Below are 26,130 nucleotides of genomic sequence, written 5' to 3' on the forward strand. Positions count from 1 at the left end.
GTGGTCATAAACCTTGTGTCAAAATTTCATAGATTTCTATTAACTTAAACTAAAGTTATAGTGCGAAAACCAAGAAAATGCTTATTTGGGCCCTTTTTGGCCCCTAATTCCTAAAATGTTGGGACCAAAACTCCCAAAATCAATACCAACCTTCCTTTTGTGGTCATAAACCTTGTGTTAAAATTTCATAGATTTCCATTCACTTTTACTAAAGTTAGAGTGCGAAAACTAAAAGTATTCGGACGCCGGACGACGACGACGACGACGCCGACGCCAACGTGATAGCAATATACGACGAAAATTTTTTCAAAATTTGCGGTCGTATAAAAATCTAAGTACATTTTTGGATTCAGCATATCAAAGAACCCCAAGATTTCAATTTTTGTTAAAATCAGACTAAGTTTAATTTTGGACCCTTTGGACTTTAGTGTAGACCAATTTGAAAACAGGACCAAAAATGAAGAATCTACATACACAGTTAGATTTGGTATATCAAAGAACCCCATTTATTCAATTTTTGATGAAATCAAACAAAGTTTAATTTTGGACCCCGATTTGGACCAACTTGAAAACTGGGCCAATAATCAAGAATCTAAGTACATTTTTAGATTCAGTATATCAAAGAACCTAACTGATTCATTTTTTGTCAAAATCAAACTAAGTTTAATTTTGGACCCTTTGGACCTTAATGTAGACCAATTTGAAAACGGGACCAAAAGTTAAGAATCTACATACACAGTCATGACAGTTAGATTCGGCATATCAAAGAACCCCAATTATTCAATTTTGATGAAATCAAACAAAGTTTAATTTTGGACCCTTTGGGCCCCTTATTCTGTTGGGACCAAAACTCCCAAAATCAATACCAACCTTCCTTTTATGGTCATAAACCTTGTGTTTAAATTTCATAGATTTCTATTTACTTATACTAACGTTATGGTGCAAAAACCAAGAAAAATGCTTATTTGGGTCCCTTTTTGGCCCCTAATTCCTAAACTGTTGGGACCTAAACTCCCAAAGTCAATACCAACCTTCCTTTTGTAGTCATTAACATTGTGTTTAAATTTCATTGATTTCTATTTACTTAAACTAAAGTGCGAAAACCAAGAATAATGCTTATTTGGGCCCTTTTTTGGCCCCTAATTCCTAAACTGTTGAAACCAAAACTCCCAAAATCAATCCCAACCGTTCTTTTGTGGTCATAAACCTTGTGTCAAAATTTCATAGATTTCTATTAACTTAAACTAAAGTTATAGTGCGAAAACCAAGAAAATGCTTATTTGGGCCCTTTTTGGCCCCTAATTCCTAAAATGTTGGGACCAAAACTCCCAAAATCAATACCAACCTTCCTTTTGTGGTCATAAACCTTGTGTTAAAATTTCTTAGATTTCCATTCACTTTTACTAAAGTTAGAGTGCGAAAACTAAAAGTATTCGGACGACGACAACGCAGACGCCAACGCAGACGCCAACGTGATAGCAATATACGACGAAAATATTTTCAAATTTTGCGGTCATATAAAAAACCTTATATATAGGTAAAACTGTGAATTTTAAGAACAATTGTGTAAAATTATGTGCTATTTACATCATTTATGAATTGATTCTACCTAGGTTGGAGTTTATGATTTTAAAAACAGTTCTGATCCCTTTTTATGAGACGTTACTATCATATGTTTAATAGATTTAAAAAAAAAAAAAAAAAGGATTTAAATGTGAAAGAAAAATGATAAAATCAAAGGGTAAAAGGTAAAAATAAGTACGGTAGATCAAACAAAAACAATAAGAATGGGATTAAATATATGGCAGTATGGTAATAGATTTTAAGAGATAATGTAACCAATTAAAAAATAAAAATTATCATTAATTAATAAAAAAAGAGAAAATCTTTCATATATCGTAAAATTTGAGTAAAAGGTGAACTCCTGCCAAGGTCTTAGCATATAATTAGATGTAAGCAGCTAATCTAGTCGTAGATGGAGGCAGTTAGCTTGGCATTCCATGCATACTGCTTGGTCCATCTTTCCTTTTTGTAAAATTTCATGGTGTTTGTAACACATAGTTTTCAATGCATTAAGTACCATCATTGTTTCTGTGTCTTTCCCCTCTCCAAAAAGTACCTTTCAGGTTGAAAATGTCTGACAACCAAAATATACATGAAAAAACAGTGCAGAAAAGACAGCAAAGGTCAGCAAAAAATCGGAGATGTGTTCAAAATAAAATATACAAATTTTCCAATTTCAATAAAAATATGCATTTTTCCCAATAAAAAACGGTAGAGCCGGTAGTTTTGAAAAAAGACAACAATAGCAATGAATATTGTGCAATTAGATATTTCTTGCTATTGCACAATACTGTGCAATTGAAGATTTCTTGCTATTGCGCAATACTGTGCAATTGAAAATTTCTTGCTATTGCACAATACTGTGCAATTGTAGATTTCTTGCTATTGCAGAATACTGTGCAATTGAAAATTTCTTGCTATTGCACAATACTTAATATAACAATTGTGGACCCCGAATTGGACCAACTTGAAAACTGGGCCCATAATCACAAATCTAAGTACATGTTTAGATTCAGCATATCAAAGAACCCAAAGAATTCAATTTTTGTTTAAATCAAGCTAAGTTTAATTTTGGACCCTTTGAACCTTAATGTAGACCAATTTGAAAACAGGACCAAAAATTAAGAATCTGAATACACGGTTAGATTTGGCATATCAAAGAACCCCAATAATTCATTTTTTGATGAAATCAAACAAAGTTTAATTTTGGACCCTTTTGGCCTCTAATTTGTTGGGACCAAAACTCCCTAAATCAGAATAATTAGATTTCTAATAAAGTTATTGTGCAAAAAACAAGAAAATGCTTATTTGGGACCTGTTTTTGGCCCCCAATTCCTATACTGTTGGGACCAAAACTCCCAAAATCAATCCCAACCTTCCTTTTGTGGTTATAGACATAATTTTAAACTTCATAGATTTCTGTTTACTTATACTAAAGTTATTGTTCGAAAACCAAAAAAAATGCTTACTTGGGCCCTTTTTGTCCCCTAATTCCTAAACTGTCGGGACCAAAACACCCAAAATCAATCCCAACCTTCCTTTTATGGTCATAAACCTTGTGTCAAAATTTCATAGATTTCTATTTACTTTTAATAAAGTTAGAGTGCGAAAACCAAATGTCATCCGACTACGACGACGACTACAGACGATGGCGCCAACTTGATACCAATATACGACCAAAAAATTTTCAATTTTGCAGACGTATAACAATAGTTAACATTGGTTTTATCCGCAGCACAAGATTTTTAAAGGGCGGCAAATAATATCACGTACCAGTAAACTCAGGTGATCTTTCTGGACGACCGTGGGAAAATTCATTCAGGTTTAAAAGTTGCAGAAAGACATTTTTGTGCGTTTCTATTGAGGCTCCACAAGGTCCTTTAACAATTGATTAACTACACAAAATGTATCTAATCTAAAATATAATTCTTTTCCGAATAAACAAAAACACATCTTCTTTAGCTATTTAATTTTTTATATTATCGGTCAAAACAGGACATAGACCTGAACATTAGTTATACGTCCATGGTCAATAATATAAATTTATGGTTGATGAAAAATTGAAATTATGATGAGATATTGAACGGGGGAATCAATTGTGATCAAATGACAAAAATATGATAAAAAACTGCCAACTGTGGGCAATTTAGAAATTTTGAAAATGAAACGCTGACTGATTTAACTGGAATAGTTACCAAAGGTACCAGGATTATAATTTAGTACGCCAGACGCGTGTTTCGTCTACATAAGACTCATCAGTGACGCTCATATGGAACAGAATATTATGATGGGCAATTGAGGTTTAATAATATTTAAAGGATTAGTGACCTATCGGATGGCGATAAGCAGATTACTTATCACAACTTTTAACATCTTTTGTAAACGTTCAATGGCTGAGTGTCATAAACTTGTCAAAAACATGAAGGCAGGTAAAATTATAGTAATTTAATGCGATATATTTTTACATTTTCAAAACTTAAATGACGCAATTGATATAAAATACTTTCGTCAATTTGAAAACCGTTTCGTAAAATACGAAAATGACGAACACTAGCAAAATCACTTGAAGTTATTCCAATTGTTCAACAGAGTTGTCACTTTACAGTTTCTTTTCTTAATTTTAATTATTCAAGTCTGTATAAATGTATCGAGGTGGTGAAACATAATATTTTACATTGCTCAATAAATTGAGTTTAAATAAATTTCTTCATTTTTTTTTTGGTAAAATTATTTCAAAGATAATGACATGGGACAAAAACCTGTAAGATAATAATTATTTTATTCTAAATTATAATTTCACATCTTTATCTGACAAAGGAAGGAAAACATTTGTTAAAAAATTTTAATACCGTGATTTTATAGCACACCTGTGCAATCAAGATCGATTAAATGTACAAAATGTACATAGGTAAATTATCTGGCTAATCCAATTATGTTGTTACGCCTTGTTAATTTTTAGTACATCCGATGGGCAATAAACCAATTAACAGCCACGCGGAGTTGGGAGAGAATCTTTGCAGGAATTAGGGAGTGAAATCCGCGGTACTCTGTGTGGCTTCAAAAAACTCGGAAATCGAATCGATCCGTTTGAATGGTACTGTGTGTATGTAGATCCCTCGGTTTAAGGAGCACCCCTTGAGAGCTGCATACATGTAGGCACAGTGGAATCTGTGTTCACTCCCTATCGGGATAAATGAAGATGTGTCACTAACATGTTTACAACAATATTTACAAAGACAATTCCCACCCAAACATGAGGGAGTGTTTGGACACAGGGCAGAATCTGTTATTATGGTGGAGAAAGCCGAAGAACTCTGTAAGTACCACCGGGCTGCATGGCAGAAAACAGTACCGAAAAGATATCCGCAGATTGATCTCCAGATCAAATTCCAGAGAAACTTTGACCAACTAAGGCCTCCTAATTACCTATTCTAGATTTTACTACGGTCTGGGTACCAGAGACAGAGATATGTGTCAGAGGGTTAAAATCACCACTGTTGTACTGATATTTTAACACCCTAGACAAACTCAGAACCTTCAGCACTGTACACATCAGTCTAAATAACTAGACCACGAACTTACATATATAATAGGAGATGATAACAAAAAATAGTTGTTTTTATAATTTGGACCCAAAAAGCTAGAAATTTTTAATAGCACAAACCAAATATTTTGAATATGTTATTAGTCATGAAAAAGGGACTCAACCTTCATCTTCATAACAAAAATACTTGATTGAAGTGTATAACTGTCAATATGCTTACATTATGCAGCTTGTATCAGAAACAAAGAGCTAGAAACTGCAAAATAAAAAACATTTCCAAAGGGAAATCACTCCAGATTAACCGGAAGTTGTGAAAGCCCAGCGGAAAATTAAAAAATATAAATATTGTCATCCCGAACTTGGCTCTGATATCTCGTAAAAAAACTCATAATTATTTCAAAGGACTCAAAGGCCCTATTTCAAATTTCTTGAATAGTTTAACGAAAGAAACGAATAATTTTAAAACTATGTTAAGTAGTTGCAGACATATAGTAAAATTGTATAGACAAGCACAAAAGCCAGAATTAAAAAAAATCCTCAGGTATTAGTAAATTGCATAAACGATTTTTATTATTATTTCCTTATTATTCATGTAACAGAAAATAAACCCAATGAACATTTATAGTTACTCATATTCATAAAAGGTTATTCGACATGAAATACTTCAACTTAATACCTGGTAGATCTAATAGATCAAATAATAACCCTTCTTGAGCCTCTCAATATTAAACCGGAAGTTGACATTATAAAATCAATAATAGATTATCTTTTCTTGAATTGTCATTTCGCTGCTGACCATGACATCATCGAGAATAAAAGGACAATAATAACAGAGAATATAGTATGAAAATGGTAATTACAATTAATTGTTAGCGAATTCTTGTTTTAAAGCACCAGAGCTGCAACACTGAAGTCAAAACGAAGTTGAAGTACTGTAAAAATCAGACTGTCACAAATTATAAACATAAAAACCACTGAAGAAATTATGCATATGTACATCCGTTTGGTTTTCATTGACATGTTTATAATTACAAATAGACATGCTTTACAAATACACTATATTAATTATACGTTTTAGTTTGAAAACAGATATTGTGTGACTATTCTCAAAGGTCCTTCAGTTTTACTGTGCATCATGACTCATGTGCATTGATAACCAATAGCGACATTTGAATTATAGTTATCCCGTACCATTGTAAACTCGTACCAACGTCAACTCGTACCACTAAAAAAAAACTCGTACCAATGCAAACTTGTGTAACCGGAGGGGTTTTTACGTTGTGTATTTTCTGTGTCAACTTTAACATATTTTTACCCCAGACCGTGTAAAGAGTAGGTATAGGAATCCTGAGTCTCTGATCCTTCATATTTGGCTTTGCAAAACTTAACACTAGCAAGTTTTCATAGTTTATTAGCAAATTACATATAATTCCACAAATATCAACAATTTGTAAAGATAAAACATGAAACATGAATATGAACAACAAGTTAAAATTCACATACAGTTTAAAAGTGACATAGCTTAATCTGTCATTTTAACCTTTGTCTAGCTAAATGCATTATAATTCTAGACACAACAGCGACATTGTGTCTAGATACTGTGAAATGCATTACACCTTTCGTGTTGACAACACCTTTCGTGTACACAGTGAGCAAGGTCTGTGCAAGACCATCTAGACAATGAAGTCTGTGCCAGACCTTTCGTGTAAATAGTGACTGAGGTCTGTGCAAGACCAGTTAGACATCGAGGTGTGCAACACCAGTAAGCTCTTACTAAAAAGCTAAAATAAGAGGTCGTTTTATCAACCAAATGGCTTATGAAAACAAGCCCCGTACAATTATTTAAATTATCAGTTATTTAATAAATACTATTCAAATATGAACACTCTATAACTAAACTGTAAGTTGCAAATTCAACAAAATATGAGAATAAATTCAATGAGTTATAGCACAATAATGTAACTAAATGTATAAACATGTTAAACAACAATTTTTATCAATAATTCATATTAACAATAGTAATTAAATGTTAATTTTACAACAGTCCATTTTAAAGGGACATAATTCTGTTCCAAAACATAGGGTCGCCGTTACATTCCTCCCTCCTTAAAAAAACTGAAGCCATGAAGTTTAAAAACAAGGCTGGTATGAATCTCCATTATATACACACAGTATTTTCATCCATATATATTGCACACGGTACACAGTCCAACTCATTCACCATTTGAATACTAGAAATGCTGGCCAGGTCATCTCCAATATAAGTTCTAACACGCGTATATTATCTCATATTATCACCATAAACTGAAAACAAGTGCTGAAAAATTGAACAACAAAATTAAACAAATAGTAAAACTGAATCGTCACCCAGTAAACTGTTGTGTCAAATGCTATGGAAATAATGTAACTGTCTAAGATGTAGATACATGTATTCTGTATGTGTTTAAGAGATATTTACTATAGAATAAAACAATCATGCAACAACCAGCACTTTATTATAAAAGGCCAAAAGCGATTACGTGAACCAGAGGCACACATTAGCGATTAAAACACGTCAATCGGGCAGAAACAATTATGTTGACATCCAAGCTTATATCCACATAAACATAATAATCTTGAAGCAAGTTAGCATAAAATAAAATGATGTAAGCGACATCCCTTTTCATGGGTCTAAAGGATACAACAATGAGGTACTTTACAATGCTGTTCCTGCGGATTCATACACATTTATATTGAGCTATGTGTAATTACTGAATGTGTTAAGTAAGACAAATATAATCAAAATATACCATTCTATCTAAACAATCTAAGTTAAGCTTTCTTTAAACCATTTCAAATTTATCATCTATGCAATTAATTGCATTTACATTCTATCAATATCAATACATACTTTATCTCTGTGCCAATCTATAATCAGTCTCTAAAGTTAAACTGAAATGATTACTCATCATTATTACATACATATACATGGCAATATCTTTTAAAATCAAAATTAACATCAAGCAAGCATAATGACATTTATTTTACAATATTAAAATTTGACAATTTTACTTAACATGTTTAACTATATCAATAGCATTGCCGCCTAATGAGAAGATCAGATGTTTCACCTCAGGATCCCACCGCTGCCACCAAAATGTAACCGGAGGGGTTTTTACGTTGTGTATTTTCTGTGTCAACTTTAACATATTTTTACCCCAGACCGTGTAAAGAGTAGGTATAGGAATCCTGAGTCTCTGATCCTTCATATTTGGCTTTGCAAAACTTAACACTAGCAAGTTTTCATAGTTTATTAGCAAATTACATATAATTCCACAAATATCAACAATTTGTAAAGATAAAACATGAAACATGAATATGAACAACAAGTTAAAATTCACATACAGTTTAAAAGTGACATAGCTTAATCTGTCATTTTAACCTTTGTCTAGCTAAATGCATTATAATTCTAGACACAACAGCGACATTGTGTCTAGATACTGTGAAATGCATTACACCTTTCGTGTTGACAACACCTTTCGTGTACACAGTGAGCAAGGTCTGTGCAAGACCATCTAGACAATGAAGTCTGTGCCAGACCTTTTGTGTAAATAGTGACTGAGGTCTGTGCAAGACCAGTTAGACATCGAGGTGTGCAACACCAGTAAGCTCTTACTAAAAAGCTAAAATAAGAGGTCGTTTTATCAACCAAATGGCTTATGAAAACAAGCCCCGTACAATTATTTAAATTATCAGTTATTTAATAAATACTATTCAAATATGAACACTCTATAACTAAACTGTAAGTTGCAAATTCAACAAAATATGAGAATAAATTCAATGAGTTATAGCACAATAATGTAACTAAATGTATAAACATGTTAAACAACAATTTTTATCAATAATTCATATTAACAATAGTAATTAAATGTTAATTTTACAACAGTCCATTTTAAAGGGACATAATTCTGTTCCAAAACATAGGGTCGCCGTTACACTTGTACCACTGCTAACTCGAACCAACTTATTTAAATGGTGTTAAATGATGAATATATACTTTACTTTCACTCAATACATCTTAAGTCTGTAAAATATATCTATACTATTAAACATACTAAATGTATGTTCATATTGAAATTGATAGAAAACCACCTTTATACTTTATTTTCGGGTCCTGAAATAAGCCAAAGTCTTCTACTGACCCCTCATCTTGGATTGTTGTAATGCAATTTCTCATCTCATAATAATCACATAAAAATATATTTACACACACAAACAGAAAAATGATTTATATATATTATACTTATAAAAATAGAACTTATTAAGGTGCGCTTAGCTTAACAATTAACATGAATATATAGATTTATATGGGTTCCAATTCTCACATTTAACACTGACTTAAAATTATTCAAAGTCTTTGCTGTCACTGTTAAATATGAAGGCTGTTCCACTGATCCAATTGAAAAAAGTATTTAGTCTACATGTACAGTCAGGGGTACTACTTGTACAAGTATAAGTATCATAAAGCGTACTTCTAAAAATATTTTGTAGCCAAATAACAGTGGTCTCCCCCCCATGACAGTCACCGCATGGTAAGGGTTGGGGACTTTCCTTTTTGAATTTTTCTTGGAGTTCAGTATTTTTGTGATTTTACTTTTTAAGTATTTGTGCAAGGCCTTCAAAAATTGCTCCTTGGGGGCTTTTAAATGAGCAGTGTTCTGAAGATAACAAACAAATGGGATTTTCATTGTCCATCAAATGACACTTACAGTAAATGATTAGTAAAGTCATCTGCAAAGGGCAGACCATTTAAAATTCTATTAGAGCAAAGAAATCCTAAGAATTCAAGAAAAGAAGATAGAATGACATCTGAATGTCTAAGGGACATAACTAGGTTTTTTTTTTACCTACATGTATACAAGTAAATTACTTGTATAAGTAGTACCCCTGACTGATGTATGTGTCTTCTTACACTGTTTCTAAAAGAGGTTTAAGGAGTGACATCTAGTATTATTAGTTGGTGCTAAAGTAAATAGGCTCATCCAATTGATATTATCTATACTATGCAACACTACATATATGAATATGGGGTTAGTGAAACTACATGTAGCCCTGAATTTTGACAATGATATTTTTATGTTGATACTACAAATGTACATGTAAAGTACGGTGATACATTTGACTTTGGACATCCTTCATGTAGCAATGAGTCCAAATACCTCTAACAATATCTGCAATCTACAGGTTGATTGAGCCTATTATATATTTAGACCCTTCTACAACGAAATTTGTTTTACATGCACACGTATAAAAATTGCGGTTTTTATCCAACGTAATCATAGGTTTGAACGTAGTTTTCAATTTAGACTTGTTTATATATATATATATGTCTGTCTATTACTTAAACACTGTAACATGGCTTACGCAAATCATATTTTTCCCTAACTTGCTAAGTAGGTATGTGATATTTGCTACTGAAAACTGTCCTTGTCGATCAATTTTAAATGAATTTAATCCAATTAAGTTGTATATTTATTTCAGAGTTGAGACATGGCTTACAGAACAGTGGAACGGGAAGCAAGTTTTGGTATGGTTACAATAGAGGAATAACATAATAAAATAGAGATATGCTTTATTATAGTGATATTCAAAATGTAGTGTGTATATAAATTATGCAATTAATATATAAATATGTTTTTATGCAGTTAAGCTGCATTATGCGAGCACCCTAGATTTGTGTTCTACCCAATAAATGCTGAAATACTTGCCATTGTTATTATCTAGCTCGCTACTATGTTATATATAACTAATTGAACACTTTTTTAATACTTTTTATTCTGGATTACAAAAAATATGACCAGAAAAACCTTAAATGATCGTCAATTTATCCAAAAGTTTTAAAGTTACACATAGGAAGTAGTGCTTATTAAGAATCCTTGTGTAGTTCATTATGACTTGTGCTTTTAGCTAAGATGTCAAAGAACAATTGTATGAAATATTTAATCGCCGAAAATCTCTTAAGACAAGTAGTTTAGATTTCCCAAATGACAAAAGTCGTAGGAATATTGTTTGTCATCAATACGTAGTACAACTACGTCAGTAGTCTATTATATAATAAGTTCAACTGTTCATGCTGTTGGCGGCAATTTCAAATTGGAAAAAGAAATTTTCGTAGCTTTTCATTTTGGAGGCAAGTGTGCAAATTAGCGGTGGTCCGAGGTCCGCGACCGTCCACTTTTGCAAGCGGAATTTCGAATAGGATAGTTAGTTTCTAGCTACGCCCGACGTAGTCACCTTCCACTTGAAAGAAAACAAGAAATTACTTTGCAAACCTTTTCACCATGTTCACCAAAGTCTCCAATTAAACGAGCTAAAAACTTATTTTTATCATTATTAGTCGTGACAGCGATGTTCATTTTGTTCAACCGCTAGCTTTATGCAGAAAATCGCCGACAAATATTGTATAAATTCGAGTAAAATCGTATCTGATTGACACAAACAGCATTGTAAACACATAACAATGGCGGCCGTGAAGACCAAATTTTATAATATCGGATCCGATTCCGGAAGCGGATAAGGGTACTTCCGGGTTTGGCGATCATTTACAAAATAAATCCAAGCAGGTGAAACAACACATCTATGCATGGTAAATTAATGAATATAAACACTAGAATTGTAAACCAAAAGATATATGTAAAAGAAAGAAAAATCAGAAAAATATTTTATTCAGAAACTCAAAATTACTTTTTGACAAATTTTTAATCTAAAAATCCAATACAAAGTGACAGCTGGGAACAGTATATCTAATAATATACATGTTCATGGTCACAGTCTAAATTTTCTTTATAAATGATAAATGATGATAATGCATGTGAGATGCTTTTAAAGTGTAAACATATTACTGCAATTTTGAAGGGTTATTTGTTTTTCTCAATTTTGAAGGGTCAATTAAAGTAGCTGAAAGTTTCTTTCTTTATTTTCACAAATAATGCAACTATATTATATATACCTTAATGTAAGTAAATCATATGATATATAGGTGGTATTCTTTGAGTCACTCTACCCCCTCCTGTTTGATAACTTGGAAACGGTCGAGCTCCCCACCCCTAAACCATATGAGGGGCAGATCCAGGATTTTAGGTTAGGAGGGGTGCAAACTTAAATTTTTGCCGAGCAGAGCGAGGCTAGAAAAATTTGAGGTAAAATTATCGGAATATTCTTTATTAAGCTAAGAACAACCCATGCTTTGCAAATTTAAGGGGTGGGCAAGCCCGCAACCCTCCCCCCGTCTGAATCAACCCCTGCATATATTCAAGTATAGGACAATATAATAAATAAAAAATGAAATATAGGGGGAGTCTCTGGAGTTACCCCACCCCCTCCTGTTTGAGAACTTGGAAACGGTCGAGATCCACACCCCTTAAGCATATATATTCATGTTTGTGACAATATGAAAAATCAAATGAAATATAGGAAGAGTCGCTGGGGGTCACCCCACCCCTCCTGTTTTTAGAATTTTAAAAATGGTCGAGATCCCCACTCCTAAACCATATATATTCATGTATGGGACAATATAACAAATCAGATGAAATATAGGGGGAGTCCCTTGGGTCACCCCACCCCCTCCTGTTTGAGAATTTGAAACCTTGTTGAAATCGCCACCCCTTAACCATATATATTCATGTACGGGACAATATAACAATTCAAATGAAAGATAGGGGGAGTCCCTGAGGTCACTGTTCACCCTCCTGTTTGAGAACTTGGAAATGGTCAAGATCCTTACCCCTAAACCATATATACTCATGTATGGGACAATATAACAAATCAAATGAACTATAGGGGAAGTCCCTGTGGTCACCCCAACCCTCCTGTTTGAGAACTTGGAAACGGTCGAGATCCCCACACCAAAACAATATATATTCATGTATGGGCCAATATAACTAACTAAATGAAATATAGGGGGAGTCCCTGGGGTCACCCTACCCCTCCTGTTTGAGAACTTGGAAACCAATGAGATCCCAACCCCTAAACCATACAGTGTATATATTTATGTATGGGACAATATAACAAATAAAATGAAATGTAGGGGAAGTCTCTAGGGTCACCCTACCCCCAGTGTCGGATCCAGAAATTTTCATAAGTGGGGCCCACTGACCGACCTAAGTGGGGCCCGTTCCAGTGGTTCCCTGTATAAGAAACCAATTTTTTTCCCAAAAAAGGGGGGGGTGGGGCGGGCCCCCTGCCCCCCTAAATCCTCTGCCTACTTTGAGAACTTGAAAACCGTTGAGATCCCCACCCCTAAATTATATATATTCATATGTATGGGACAAAATAACAAATCATTTACATTTACTATGGGCAGGTCCGTCAGACCTCACCTTTGATCCCTGTTGTAGTGGACATTTGTCTGATTCGTGTCTCATAACTTTTGTACTATAGAACACAAACTCAGTTTTCTTTCCAGGGAAACCAGTCCATTCATACTATTACATGTTCATACTAAGTCAAATTGAACTTCTAGCAGTCAAATAAAACCAAGGTTAACTACCAAGTAGAACAACTGCAATCATTGGGAACTTGTACCACTGCAGACTCACCATAAAAAAATATACATTGATATATGCATTGCTTTTGAAACCTTGATAACATGTAAATTATTTGCCTTAATAAATAAATCATTAGATAAACATGAATGTACTATATATGAATGTTTAATGTTGAGGCAACATTGCCACAGTTTTCATAATTACGGTTGCCTTGGTTTTTGGTTAACTGCCTTCAGCACTTACAGCGTTTTGATTTTTTTATGTCAATGTCATGAGATATCATTGACAGCAATCAAACAACAATATACCAAAAAGTGACCAATGCATTCTGTATGCAATGTATCTCTTCAAGATATATGTCATGCTTCAAATCACCCTATAACATGCATAATGATATTGAGAATGGAATTCTATGTCTAGGTTTATACATTAAGGGAGATAACTACCAAACATCACAATAATCGAGAGATTATCATTCAGTTTTCAATAATAGAAAAGTGGGTATACCATGTATACTAGTCTACTATACAATGAAACATATCAAATTCTACAATACATGAAGCATGTGAAGTCTAGACCAGTTGTAAATATCCAAATAACACAAAATATTATCTGATGGAGAGTGATTCAGATACGTCTATTAAGTTATTTGCATAAGAGGGAATCCATTTTTGTCAGTATGCTTTCACATATTCAAACAAGATTTATCTCCTGAACAGACACTAGGAATAGTCTAGAATTGAAACACAATACACGGTACACCTGTTTAGACTGAATCATTTCATGTCGACTAAAGATTTTATTCTGATATTAGGCAGGTCACCAATGAGTCTGATTACAAATAATAATTAAAAAATGAATTTCTTCTGTTTGTTTTGTCTTTTGATACAAAAGGTAAATTTGCACAGGTTTCTGTTTATGTAAAGTTCACTGTAACTTTTGTAAGTGTTGATTTCTCAAACCATTTAACTTAATTTCAATATACATGTAACTACATAGTAAAGACTAAAAGAATTTTCACAGTTTTACTGTTGTGCCATTGTATATAACATTGAAACCTACATTGTACCTACACCAATTCTTTTGGACAAGATTTATTTAGGATTAGACCATTAGACAGGTGCTTGCTTTAATTTACAGAAGTTAATTGCTGAAGAATTTTAACTGTATATATCCAGACCAAAGGCATGATATGTGTACCATATTTATAGGAATAAAAATATACAAATCATGGCTGATATATAAAAATTTTGCAAATTGTAGCTTACATTACCAGATTAAACTGAGAGTTTACTTAATTGGATGTAATTTTCTTGTAGCCTTTGGATCCACCTCCTCCTGTCTTGATGGTGTTCCGTTTACCATAAGTTCTCAGTTTCAGGTACCAAATAAGGTAAGTATTTGACCAATAGAAGTAGATACACAGAGATAAGTTACAATGTATCTCTGGTTAAATTTGCATACTAATAAGGACTATTATCGCTATTTTGTGCATTTTTCTTTTGATCTTTTTTTGTGATAATTTTCATATCATGCTTCTCGCTTGAGATGGAAAAATTATCGCTAGAAACTAAGGAGACCACGTGGCATTGCTAACGAAATTGACATGAAATTGACAACGTCGTCATAGGTAAAATAGCGATAAACAGATTATCATTGGTCAACTCAACTCGATTGCTTTTCTCACTTTCGCTGTACCAGCTCAAGCGAGAAAATCAATCTCGTTGAGATGATCAACGATAATCTATAAATCTATAAAATGGCTCGAGTAAGGAAACATTATTTTGACAGTTTGTGGGACATTTATTGTTACATGTATGTTAAGAAAATGAGGGGTTAATATGATGTGCAATGTGCAAAATGTATGCGCAATTACATGTATCTATCTGTTGTTTGGGGATTTTTAAGTTCCATCCTTCCTTCCCACATCGATTTTTATGGATCCCGAATAGCCCAAATTGCCCTGAACCATATTATTATAATTTGAGTATGGATTTTTTAAACATATCTGAGGGCACAGCAAATAAAATTTTATAAAACTACTCCTATCCAATTAGACAATATTAGAATCATAGCAATATCTGATGTAGAATTCCCAAAAATATCAAATATTTCCTTTAATTTTGATTCCTATAAAGATCAGATTTAAAAATAAAAGTACTCCAAAAACATCTTAAGGGAACCATACAACCACAAACATTTTAAAGGAAAAATGTCTTAAATGCAGTATGTTAAGCATTTAAAAGTCTCTAAAAGTTTAATTTTGGGCAATTAAACAGAAACTATAAAACAATTAAAAGTGATTAACTTCAATTTTATTTCAAATTTGTATTCTGTCGACAATTCTGATGTCAGAAAACAACAAATACAAAACAGAAGAAAAAACTAGCAGATTGTAACTATCTACCATTAACAAAATTATCAATGATTATTTTCCTGCAACATCACTATTTCTATAAGTAACTGGTTTTGGAGTATCAAAATTATATACTGTCAACTTCGTGAATGTCTTTATATTGAACAAGCATGACATATCATAGATAAGTTTGGAACAAGCCTCTTCTTTATTCAAAATGAAAATAGTTTTTAGAAAGAATTTTTTTTTCAGGTGAGGTTACAGGCAGATTTTTTGAGAAGTCCAAAGCATGCCAGGGAAGAGGTAAGTCAATATATAAAAGACAGCAGAATGCAAGCTCATTGATTTACTAACAAACATTGTTTGACAAACATGACTAATGGAGAATGTTCTCTCTTCAATTCATGCATGAATACTGGTACATGTATATATGCATTTGTAGTTGAATGTTCTACTTTGGTAAAAGAACTTACAATTTTTTTTCACAGAGAACAAAATTTTTAGCTATTGATTTATACATGTTATATAGAAATATGAAATCATCACAACGTTTTTAGTTTCTTATGATCTCAATGTATTATTTTCTTAAAAAATCATTCAAGAACAAATATTTTTATTTCCCAACTATTTTTAAATTAAGAAATAATTCATGGCAGCTGTAGATTTGATTTTCATTTAACCATGGGTTGGGCATTTATATTCGATAAATACGATGATAGGTCGTCATATTAGAATATTTATAAATTTCAATAAAAGAAAACTTTCCTCAATCATGTTCACTCTAATCTATATTGCATCCTGTTGTTTCCGTTGAAATAGATGATTTAGGTTAGAACAAACATCAATGAAATCATCACACAAGACAACACTGTTTTAACAATTGCTTTTGATGTGTATATTTTAAGGGGCATAAGCTACGAAGTTGACAAAAATTCAAAAAATGCATTGTTTTAAATTTGTTTCAAACATTTATAAAAGTACAATTGTGAATTAATATTTCGCTATTAGGACTCAATTTACTCCAATTGTCAAAATGAGCTCCAAAAACTGCTGATGTTCATGTATTATTGCATTGCAAGTCAAAAATTCAACTCCCTAGAATCAGTATTCATACCAACTTAAATTTGGGATGGATTACACATGATCTAAGCAAGATTAGTTATTTAAAAAGGAAGGAATATCAACATTGAAAAGAAAAACCTGGCAGTCACTGGGAAGAACTCTTTCATTCATTTATTCTGCCCACTAAAAATATTCAAAACATCTGAAACAGTGATTTACATATTCTTTAAATCGATGAAATTAAACAGATCTAGAAAAATATATGGTTGAATGTGTTTGTATGTGTATTTATATTTATCCTTAAGCTTGTTTATGATAACATAAGGTTATATAACTATTGGGAATTTTCTGACCTAGAATATCACCGTTACCATTAGTCATTATATGATTTATTGCACGTGATTGTATAAATGTATGTGTATTTATATTTATTTACTTTTTATGTTATAAACCATCTTTTTTTTCAGTATAACTTTGAGATTGAAGAAGGTGTTATGAAATGGGCAGAAGAAAGGGAAAGAGCAATTGAGAGAGAACGTCAAATACAAGCACAAAAAAGACTTGAGGAAGAGATCCAAGCTGGTAAAGTTAACAGTGGCCCTATAAGAATAACTCAGGAGGAATCAGATTCTGAACCAGAAGATGAATGGCTGAAAAGTAAATCTCAGAATTCTAATATCCCAGGAGGTCCACAAAATATTGCACGTGAAAAACCCAAACCTCCACCTCGTCCTCCTCAACCAAGAGGTCCTGTGATAAGTAATGGTATTCTGACACCAATTCCTATCTCCTCAGCAAACAATGATAAAACAGTGTCAGGACCTAGCAAACCTGTAGATGTCACCCTGTTTGAAACAGAGGATAATCCTTTTGATATGTTTGAAAGACAGACTTTGAATGATTTAGAGGAGTTGAAAAATGTGTTCCAATGTACGAATCAAACCACTAGTGTAACTAGTACCGAACCAATAAATAATACACAGCAAACCTTGGGAAATACAAGCTCACAATTCAGTGGAAATGGACAAACTACTGTGACAGGGAATTCACAAATGCCTGGAGATAATTACGAAAATGTTCATTTTAGTAACGGTCAAGGTCCCGGTGGAACATGTGTTTCTAGAGGTGCTAATATAAACAACGCATTTAGCAGTAGTCCTGAACCTACTGATAATAATGGAGATTATGTTACACTGAAAACTGAATCTGAGCAGCCAAATAATTCATCCCAAATGGACTTTAATAAACTACCCCCAGTTCCCCCTCGGAGATTTTTAGTCAGCAACGATCCCCTCCCACCTATAAATTATCAAAGTGATAGAAGTGCAATAGCTAATCAACCCGTACAACAAATGACTGCCAATGGTACAAATTATGGAAATTTTAATTCTGCGGAACCTAATCCATTTGCATTAGACACATTTACAAACGCTCAAGCTACTGAATATGAAAACACAAATAGACCTTACTTCAAACCATTAGATACTGATATTCCTAGTTATGAAAATATAGACATTCAAAGTGAAAGAGTTGTGTTTAGTAAGAAAAGTGAATCATCTCTTTCACATGAGTCGTTATTAAAGACTGCATCAAAAACAAATACATCTAGTTATGTTAATGTTACTCCTGCGGCGCCATTTAATGACAGTTCTATACGAAATGCCAAAAGTACACCAGATATTGTCAAAACTGTGAATGGTGTTGAAAATTCTAGTGAAGTGTTTGATAGGGCGCCATTTCCACTGTCAAAATCTCCACCATACAGACCCTCATCACAACAGGTTGGTACTACATATATCATGTCATTTGTATACTAAAATTATCCTTTCCAATAAATGTGTTTTTCTTTTCTTTTGTAGAACTGATCAGCTCACTGTCTCATGAATCATGCATAGATTTGATACTATATATAACATGTATAATGTTCAATTTTAAAGAATTTCTTCTTTTTTTATGCCCCACCTACGATAGTAGAGGGGCATTATGTTTTCTGGTCTGTGTGTCCGTTCGTTTGTTCGTTCGTCCGTCTTTCCTGCTTCAGGTTAAAGTTTTTGGTCAAGGCAGTTGTTGATGAAAGTGGAGTCCAATCAACTTGAAACATAGTACACATGTTCCTTATGCTATGATCTTTCTAATTTTAAAGCAAAATTAGACTTTTGACCCCAATTTCACGGTACACTGAACATAGAAAATGAATGTGAGTTTCAGGTTAAATTTTTTGGTCAAGGTAGTTTTTTTATGAAAGTGGAGTCCAATCGACTTGAAACTTAGTACACATGTTAACGTTCCCTTTTGTATGATCTTTCTAATTTTAATGCCAAATTAGATTTTTACCCAATTTCATGGTCCATTGAACATGGAAAATGATAATGCGAGTGGGGCATCCGTGTACTTTGGACACATTCTTGTTTTAAGTAAAACATTATTTTTTTAGGATCTTATAAAACAAAATTTATATGTGGACTTGCCAGTAAGTACTTGTATATTTATGTCATTTGTATGTTGGATCTCCATGTATCTGACTGTAGGATTGTTTTCTACTCTGAAGCCTCAAAGATTTAATTTATTTCAAGTTCAAAACTATTGAAAAAAGGAACCCCAAGTGGGTACAGTCAATGGAAAATGAATGTTCAATAAAGATTATTATGAATCACCTTTGTTTTAAAGAGGAAGTCATGTAGTGCTACGTATACATTATGCATAAGAACGAGATAAATAGAATTTCATTATGCATCTCCATCATGCATGTCATGTTCATGGTTAGTTTTTACTTTAGAATAAGGATAAATGGTATGCAGACTAGATGTAAATATAGAAATTGTTATGGCTGCTTTACAGGTTTAGTAAAGATCTTACATGTATAACATGTATAAACAACAGATGAATTCAAGTAGATCATTAAAATTAGCACAGAATCAATGAATGAGTAGAAAACTTTCTGTTTAATTAGAATCCTTCTATATCATTGTATATCATGTATGTTATATTCTAGAATAGTTCTGTACTAATATTTATCTATCCCTAACTTATACTGTATCAACTGATGTCCTCATCATGCTCATTGTACTTTACATGAAGTATATATTACTTGGACTATTTTCATAGATACTTTCTAATAGACACGGTCACACCTACCATCATGACCATCACATCTAACTTTTGCAGGAATAGTTTTACATTTCTTTAACATGTGGACCTGGATATTTTGAAACCATTCTGGCATACATGATACATGTGATAAGTGACTTTCAATGATGCATGCATGCATACATGTGATAAGTGACTTTCAATGATGCATACATGTAGGTGAAAGTTGTCATTAATTACATAGACAATGTAGACAGACAGTGGACTGGTAATGCAATGATTATGTGAACATTTCCAAGTTAGAAAACAATGTTGACATTCAGCATATATATTCATGATGTAATCAAAATAAGCCTTTTATCAAAAATGATTTAAAAAAGATAGTTTAAATACAGGCCTGCATCATTAAAATCATGTTTATATTCATAACATACATTTGACATAGTGTTTACAAATAAAACGGCAAACGCATGTATAAAAAAGCATATTGATGCGAAAAATAATTTTGTATGTACATACATTGTATATTTGTAGTTTGTACTCTAGAAAAAAGTTTATATCCTACCTTTTTTTGTACATTGAACATGTTGTACATTATGTTTTAAAAAAAATATATATTCACATCATTTTTAAAGTAGTTGTAAAATTTAAAATGAGCATTGTGGTTGATTGAAGATTGTTGTATTATATTTTAAAAGATGTCGGGACAGGTATAGAGTAAATGTGGATTTACACTTACATTTTGTAGCAATGTTTAGCATGTTAGGCATTACTAAAATTTTACTTTACATGCTTAATACATGCCATATATATTCTGTGAAGCTTTGATATGTATGGTGAAGGATTTAAATGTATTGTATACTATGTATACATGTGTATACTATGTATACATGTACTAGTCATTAAGTTTAGTTCACAAAATAATATTATAACTTAATCAAGACATATATGTCACATCCATACAGGTCTTCATTTACATGTAGAGTACCAGTATTTACTCACATGTACATCATTGTACATGCATGTTTTTTGTATTTTGATATTCAGCTTATATTTTTTTTTTTGATATCTTGTTGTATATAGTTATCTGGTTATCTTGACAATATTACAAACATATGTACATGTACAAGACATATGATAATATGAATATATTTAGAAAATCATTTAAAGAATGAACCAACTATCAGGAATATGCCACGGTCAAAGAATTCTAAAGAATGATGATAGAGATTTGTAAATTGTTACAAGCATTTTCACCCAAATCAATATGACTTCTAACTGTCCTTATTTTTCAAAAACACATTTAATTATCTAGCTGGCATGGCTGGGTAATTCTCTTAAAACCTGGGATTTTGCCATCTTTGATTTGATAAAGCCAAATTAGTCTTAAAATATTCAAATAAAAATGTGGAACACTTTATTTGGATGAGGCACTTTTTTTTTACTTCCAATCTTTTGTTTTTGTAGCATACATATAAAAGTTCCTAGCATGACCTACGATTCCACTTACAGACCATTTGTATATCAAGCATGAAGTATAGTTAACAATAAATATGTTTAATAATTTCTCTTTATATTTCAGTCATGGAACAAATACTCTCCCCTTCCTTCCCCGTCAGGAGCGTCAAACAACAGTAGTAGTGACTTTGCTAGTCCATCTGAGGTTGATCCATATCTTAAACTCACCCCTGAGCTTCAGGGGGTTGTCAATAATCTAGTCGGTATGGGATTCTCTCGACCAAGAGTTGCTCGCGCTGTTGAACACTTTGGCTGTGATGAAAAAGAGGTAAGGAAAGTGTACTTAAAATTTGGTACTGTAATTATACAATTACATGAATATTTTGAATGTTGCATACATTTGTACATATAAATCAATTTGCATTATAGATATTGTAAGTATTAAAAAGACACATCTTTAGGCAGTAACAGAATTGTTTTGTCAAAAATCAAATTGATGGATGTATGCCTATGTAACAAGAGCCAGACGTGAGAGAAAAGTTAAATTTGTTTGCATTAAAAAGTATTTTCTTTTGAAATAATCTTTGAAGAGTCTATAGACAATGTTTTCACTTTGTTTATTGATGTCTTTCATCAACTTAATAAATATTAAAAAATTATGGTGACATAAGCAACTATTTGAACAACTGGGCAACAAGATAACTGGTTTGGTGAAAATCAAAGGGATGTAGGACCAGTGGAATTGAAGACCTCAACATTATTGCCCTATAGTGTGAGCCCTGTTTAGATTTAGAAAATATAGAATACAATAAATTGTTAATAGTAGATCTGTTTTAAGAATTCAATATATATATAATGACTATGTTTTTGTAGATTGTAGATCATTTATTCAATGTAGACAAGATGACAGAAGCTGGTTATGATACATACCAAAGTGAATTGGCATTAGTTCTGCATAAAAATGATAAACAAAAGGTTTGTTCATTAATACTTATATCATAATACAATAAATGTTTGAATTGTTTTACATTGTCATTTCGGAGCCTTTTATAGCTGACTATGCAGTATGGGCTTTGCTCATTGTTAAAGCTGTACGGTGACCTATAGTTGTTAATTGCTGTGTTATTTGGTCTCTTGTGGAGAGTTATCTCATTGGCAATCATACCACATCTTCTTTTTTATACGAATAGTTAATTTGTAGTTTTGATGTACTTGCAGGAGAATTATTATGACAATCTCATACTACTGGGAATTCATTTATTTTCGTGGGTTGCGAAAACCTTGCATTTTCGTGGATATGTGATTTCTTGGTTCTGTCAAAGTCTGGATACAACTTTATAGATAATTTGTACTTCGTTGAACATTTAAATTCGTTGTTCATCTGTAACCATGAAACCCATGAAAATTGGTATCCAAAGAATAAAATGAATCCACAGTATATCATATGGATCACAGACTGAGACAATATCCTACAATCTTTCATTACCTTTAATCCTGTTTCTAATTATTGCCAAATCCCAATAAAAAATTGATCCCATAAACAAACAAATTCATTGATATATCCTCATTTAACTGTAAAATGAACGAACACTGAAGTACTAGGGTTTGAACTTAAGTTTAAGAATGCTCAGTTATAATACAAACCCAGAAACAGTACTAGTCAAATAAGAATACAAAACTGATTACAATGTAGAATAAAATTACATACTTTGAGATGAAGAACATCAGTAAAAGCTCTGTTCCTTTGCTCTTTGTGTGTTTTTGCTGCACATGTGCTGGTTTTGAAACTTGGATGGATACCCCATATCCTTTGTTTTTCTATTTCACATAAAGAATTAAATCTCGTTAAAATTTCAAAACAAAATTGATCTGACTTAGCTGACACTTTTGTATGTTTTATTTATTTATACAAACAAATCTACCTGCATAGTATGTGTCATGATAAATAAATTATTGATAGAACTGATTCAACGCTAAGTAGTCTATTTTTAAACCATATTTTTTTTACAAGTTTATTATTTCATAGTACAGGAAGCCTGCTATAAAGGTCTTCTCAATTAAGTGATAATCTGTCTTGTTGTGTCCCAAACTTGCCATGCTGTAATAACTAGTCTATTCAAAAGTCACCTCAGTTATAAGATCAGTTTTGTTTGGTCCAGACTCCTGAGGCTTATTTCTATATACATATTTGACTTTTTTTCTCTTCATGCCCCAATTGCAACGGAAGTACATCGAATGTAACCCTTGTTTGTCCATATGTCTGTCTTTACTATCCACAATTGGTTTCCTCTCTGTAACTTTAGTTTGCCTCAACCTAATGATATGAAACTTATATACACAGTGTTTATTACCACAAAATGCAGATAAATTTCTTCTAATTTGGCTGGCATCACTTTTACCATTTTCAAATTCTGTCCCTTAATAACATTATATGCATGCAGGGGCATCATCTTTGGCTTATGGACACATTCTTCATTTATTTTAAAATAAATTAACCACTTTTTGCCATTTTTTCTTATTTTAGGCAGAAGCATACTTAAAGATATTCAAACAGTTCCAGGAGTTGGGATTTAGTGGTGACAGAATCAAAGAAGCATTGGTCAAGTTTGAGAATGATGGTGACAAGGCTCTGGACTATCTTACCACTTAAATATTGTTGTGAAACAAATTACATATGTGATAAAAGCTGAGGCATAATTGATATTTTTGACAGTATTTGTAAATAGGTAAAAGCATATAAACACATGGAAGAATGAACTCAAATCTAGAATTGTACTCACAACCAGATGAAGCTGAAATAGTGTCAGTATTTATAACTTTTTTGAAAAAGTTTTAATACATAGAACCTTGCTGAGTAACCATTTATGGTATTTGGTTTTCAACACAAACCATGCATTAAAAAGGGGTATTTCACAAATTAAAACCTTATATTTTTATACTATTTCACTCATTTCATAGAAACAATAACTAAAAATTTGTATAAATTAATGATTAATTTGTACATTTTGTAATCTGATTATTTTTTATCTGTTTAACATTTGCTATAAATTCTGAGTATAAGACTTCTTCAAAATGAAAATGACATGTTTTGTGGAAATTCTTTCCAAATCAAAACATTACTTTTGCTGCAGATCAGTACTATTTTCCAGCCAGGTAAACATCTCACTGTAGAATTTGATTTCATAGATAGATTCAATAATATGAATTCAGTTTTAAAAAAGGCTATATTTTTGGAATAGCCCAGTCACCAGTGACAGAAAAACATTTACATTAGCTACATAACTGTGATCTTAATTTATTCCATTTGTATGTATTGTTTTATTTGTTGAAGAATCCATTTACGTTTTGTATAACTATGTTTTAATGTTTATGTAATTGAAACAGGATGGGGTACCTGCTGTGAAATTTGCCTTTTGCATTTAGACATCATGTTATAAATCAACCACATTGTTATAGTATAGATTAAGCTAATGTGCTAAGGGGATTAAGAATTTTATTGTTGAACAGCTTTAGTATTTTTTTTAAAACTGGTAATTCAAAGAGTATTAAGTTTATGAAATCTGATTTAGTCATTTGCCTACCATCAAATTGTAATGTCAACCAAATTTTCAGAATTTTGATTGTTGTTTTACTTCCCAGTGCATTTGATACTGATGTTGTGAAATGGAAATTTCTTTTGGAAAGAAAGCAGAAATATGGCTTCTTTTATAAATTTCCCCAAATATATCTCCATCCTATTCTAATATACTTTGAAAGATACATATTATAATACCAAATTTTTGGATTCTGTATTGCTAGATTTTTTTTTAGCAAGGATGTCTTTTAACGTGTTAAAATTACAGAAAACTTAATATTAACATTGTCTAAATTTAATTCTTTGTGAGACCAACATTTCCAAATCTTTCAAATATCACTTTTTAAAAAAGTACATGTACCTGGAGTTATTGATATGATACTGTTGTCATTTTTAAAGTTTCACCATATGATAAAAGTGCTTTCAAACAGATACTAGTAAACAGTATTTCATATTCATTTTAATTCAAAAGCTTGTGCTGTATATAATACATGTATTTAATTTTGGACAATATTGCAATAGTCGTATATAATGTTCATGTGGGCTTTTTATTTAACAGAAATTTATATAACAACAAGTAAAAGTAGTAGAATGATACTTATAGATACAATGCAATTCAAATATTTTTACATATCTAAAGAAAATAACTATATGATATTTCATTATAAAACCTTGCTTCTTTTATGATATTGTGTTCATAATTTTTTATTTGAGTGTCAGCTTATTTTTTACCAATTTTGTTAAAAGTGTAGACTGGTGAAGTATATGGTGTGAAAGTTTCATGTATGTAATTGTCAAATCATCTAATGATGTTGTTGTTCCTGGTAACCAATGAATATATTTGACAATAGGTCCTAGTGTATTATGCCAGGACATGTTACAAATAAACTTGTATGTATGACAATTAATATAACTGTTTATCTGTTTCCTTTTAATCAGAGTAAAAAATCTGATATTCCTA

The 26,130-nt window shown here is 32.0% G+C and overlaps 2 protein-coding genes across 3 annotated transcripts in view; one reads left to right on the forward strand and one right to left on the reverse strand.

The window, feature by feature from the left end:
- LOC139518972 (ubiquitin-like modifier-activating enzyme 6) overlaps nucleotides 1–5,438 on the reverse strand; it is a 43,042-nt gene extending 37,604 nt beyond the window's left edge. Inside the window, exon 1 of the mRNA XM_071310677.1 lies at nucleotides 5,328–5,438. The gene's annotated coding sequence lies outside the window, so the exon portion shown is untranslated. The remainder of the gene's footprint in view (nucleotides 1–5,327) is intronic.
- Nucleotides 5,439–5,834: 396 nt separating this feature from the next.
- Nucleotides 5,835–26,130, forward strand: LOC139518973 (ubiquitin-associated protein 1-like). 2 transcript variants are annotated; one of them, XM_071310678.1, is made up of 9 exons: nucleotides 5,835–5,959; nucleotides 10,628–10,673; nucleotides 14,952–15,025; nucleotides 16,241–16,291; nucleotides 17,518–18,831; nucleotides 19,485–19,520; nucleotides 21,720–21,923; nucleotides 22,469–22,570; nucleotides 24,120–26,130. In XM_071310678.1, exons 2-9 carry the CDS (start codon nucleotides 10,637–10,639, stop codon nucleotides 24,243–24,245), a joined length of 1,944 nt encoding a protein of 647 aa, XP_071166779.1. In that variant the 5' UTR covers nucleotides 5,835–5,959; nucleotides 10,628–10,636; the 3' UTR covers nucleotides 24,246–26,130. The 2 variants fall into 2 exon arrangements, with proteins under 2 accessions (XP_071166779.1, XP_071166780.1); XM_071310679.1 differs by lacking the exon at nucleotides 19,485–19,520.

This window comes from Mytilus edulis, chromosome 4 (assembly GCF_963676685.1).
Source record: "Mytilus edulis chromosome 4, xbMytEdul2.2, whole genome shotgun sequence".
Taxonomy (NCBI): Eukaryota; Metazoa; Mollusca; class Bivalvia; order Mytilida; family Mytilidae; genus Mytilus; species Mytilus edulis.

Excerpts from the sequence above, each read along its gene's own strand:
- LOC139518973 (XM_071310678.1), top strand. The coding sequence starts at position 10,637 with ATGGCTTACAGAACAGTGGAACGGGAAGCAAGTTTTG. Across the intron at positions 10,674-14,951 it reads GGAACGGGAAGCAAGTTTTG|CCTTTGGATCCACCTCCTCC; the intron begins GTATGGTTACAA and ends ATTTTCTTGTAG. Across the intron at positions 18,832-19,484 it reads ACAGACCCTCATCACAACAG|GATCTTATAAAACAAAATTT; the intron begins GTTGGTACTACA and ends TTATTTTTTTAG.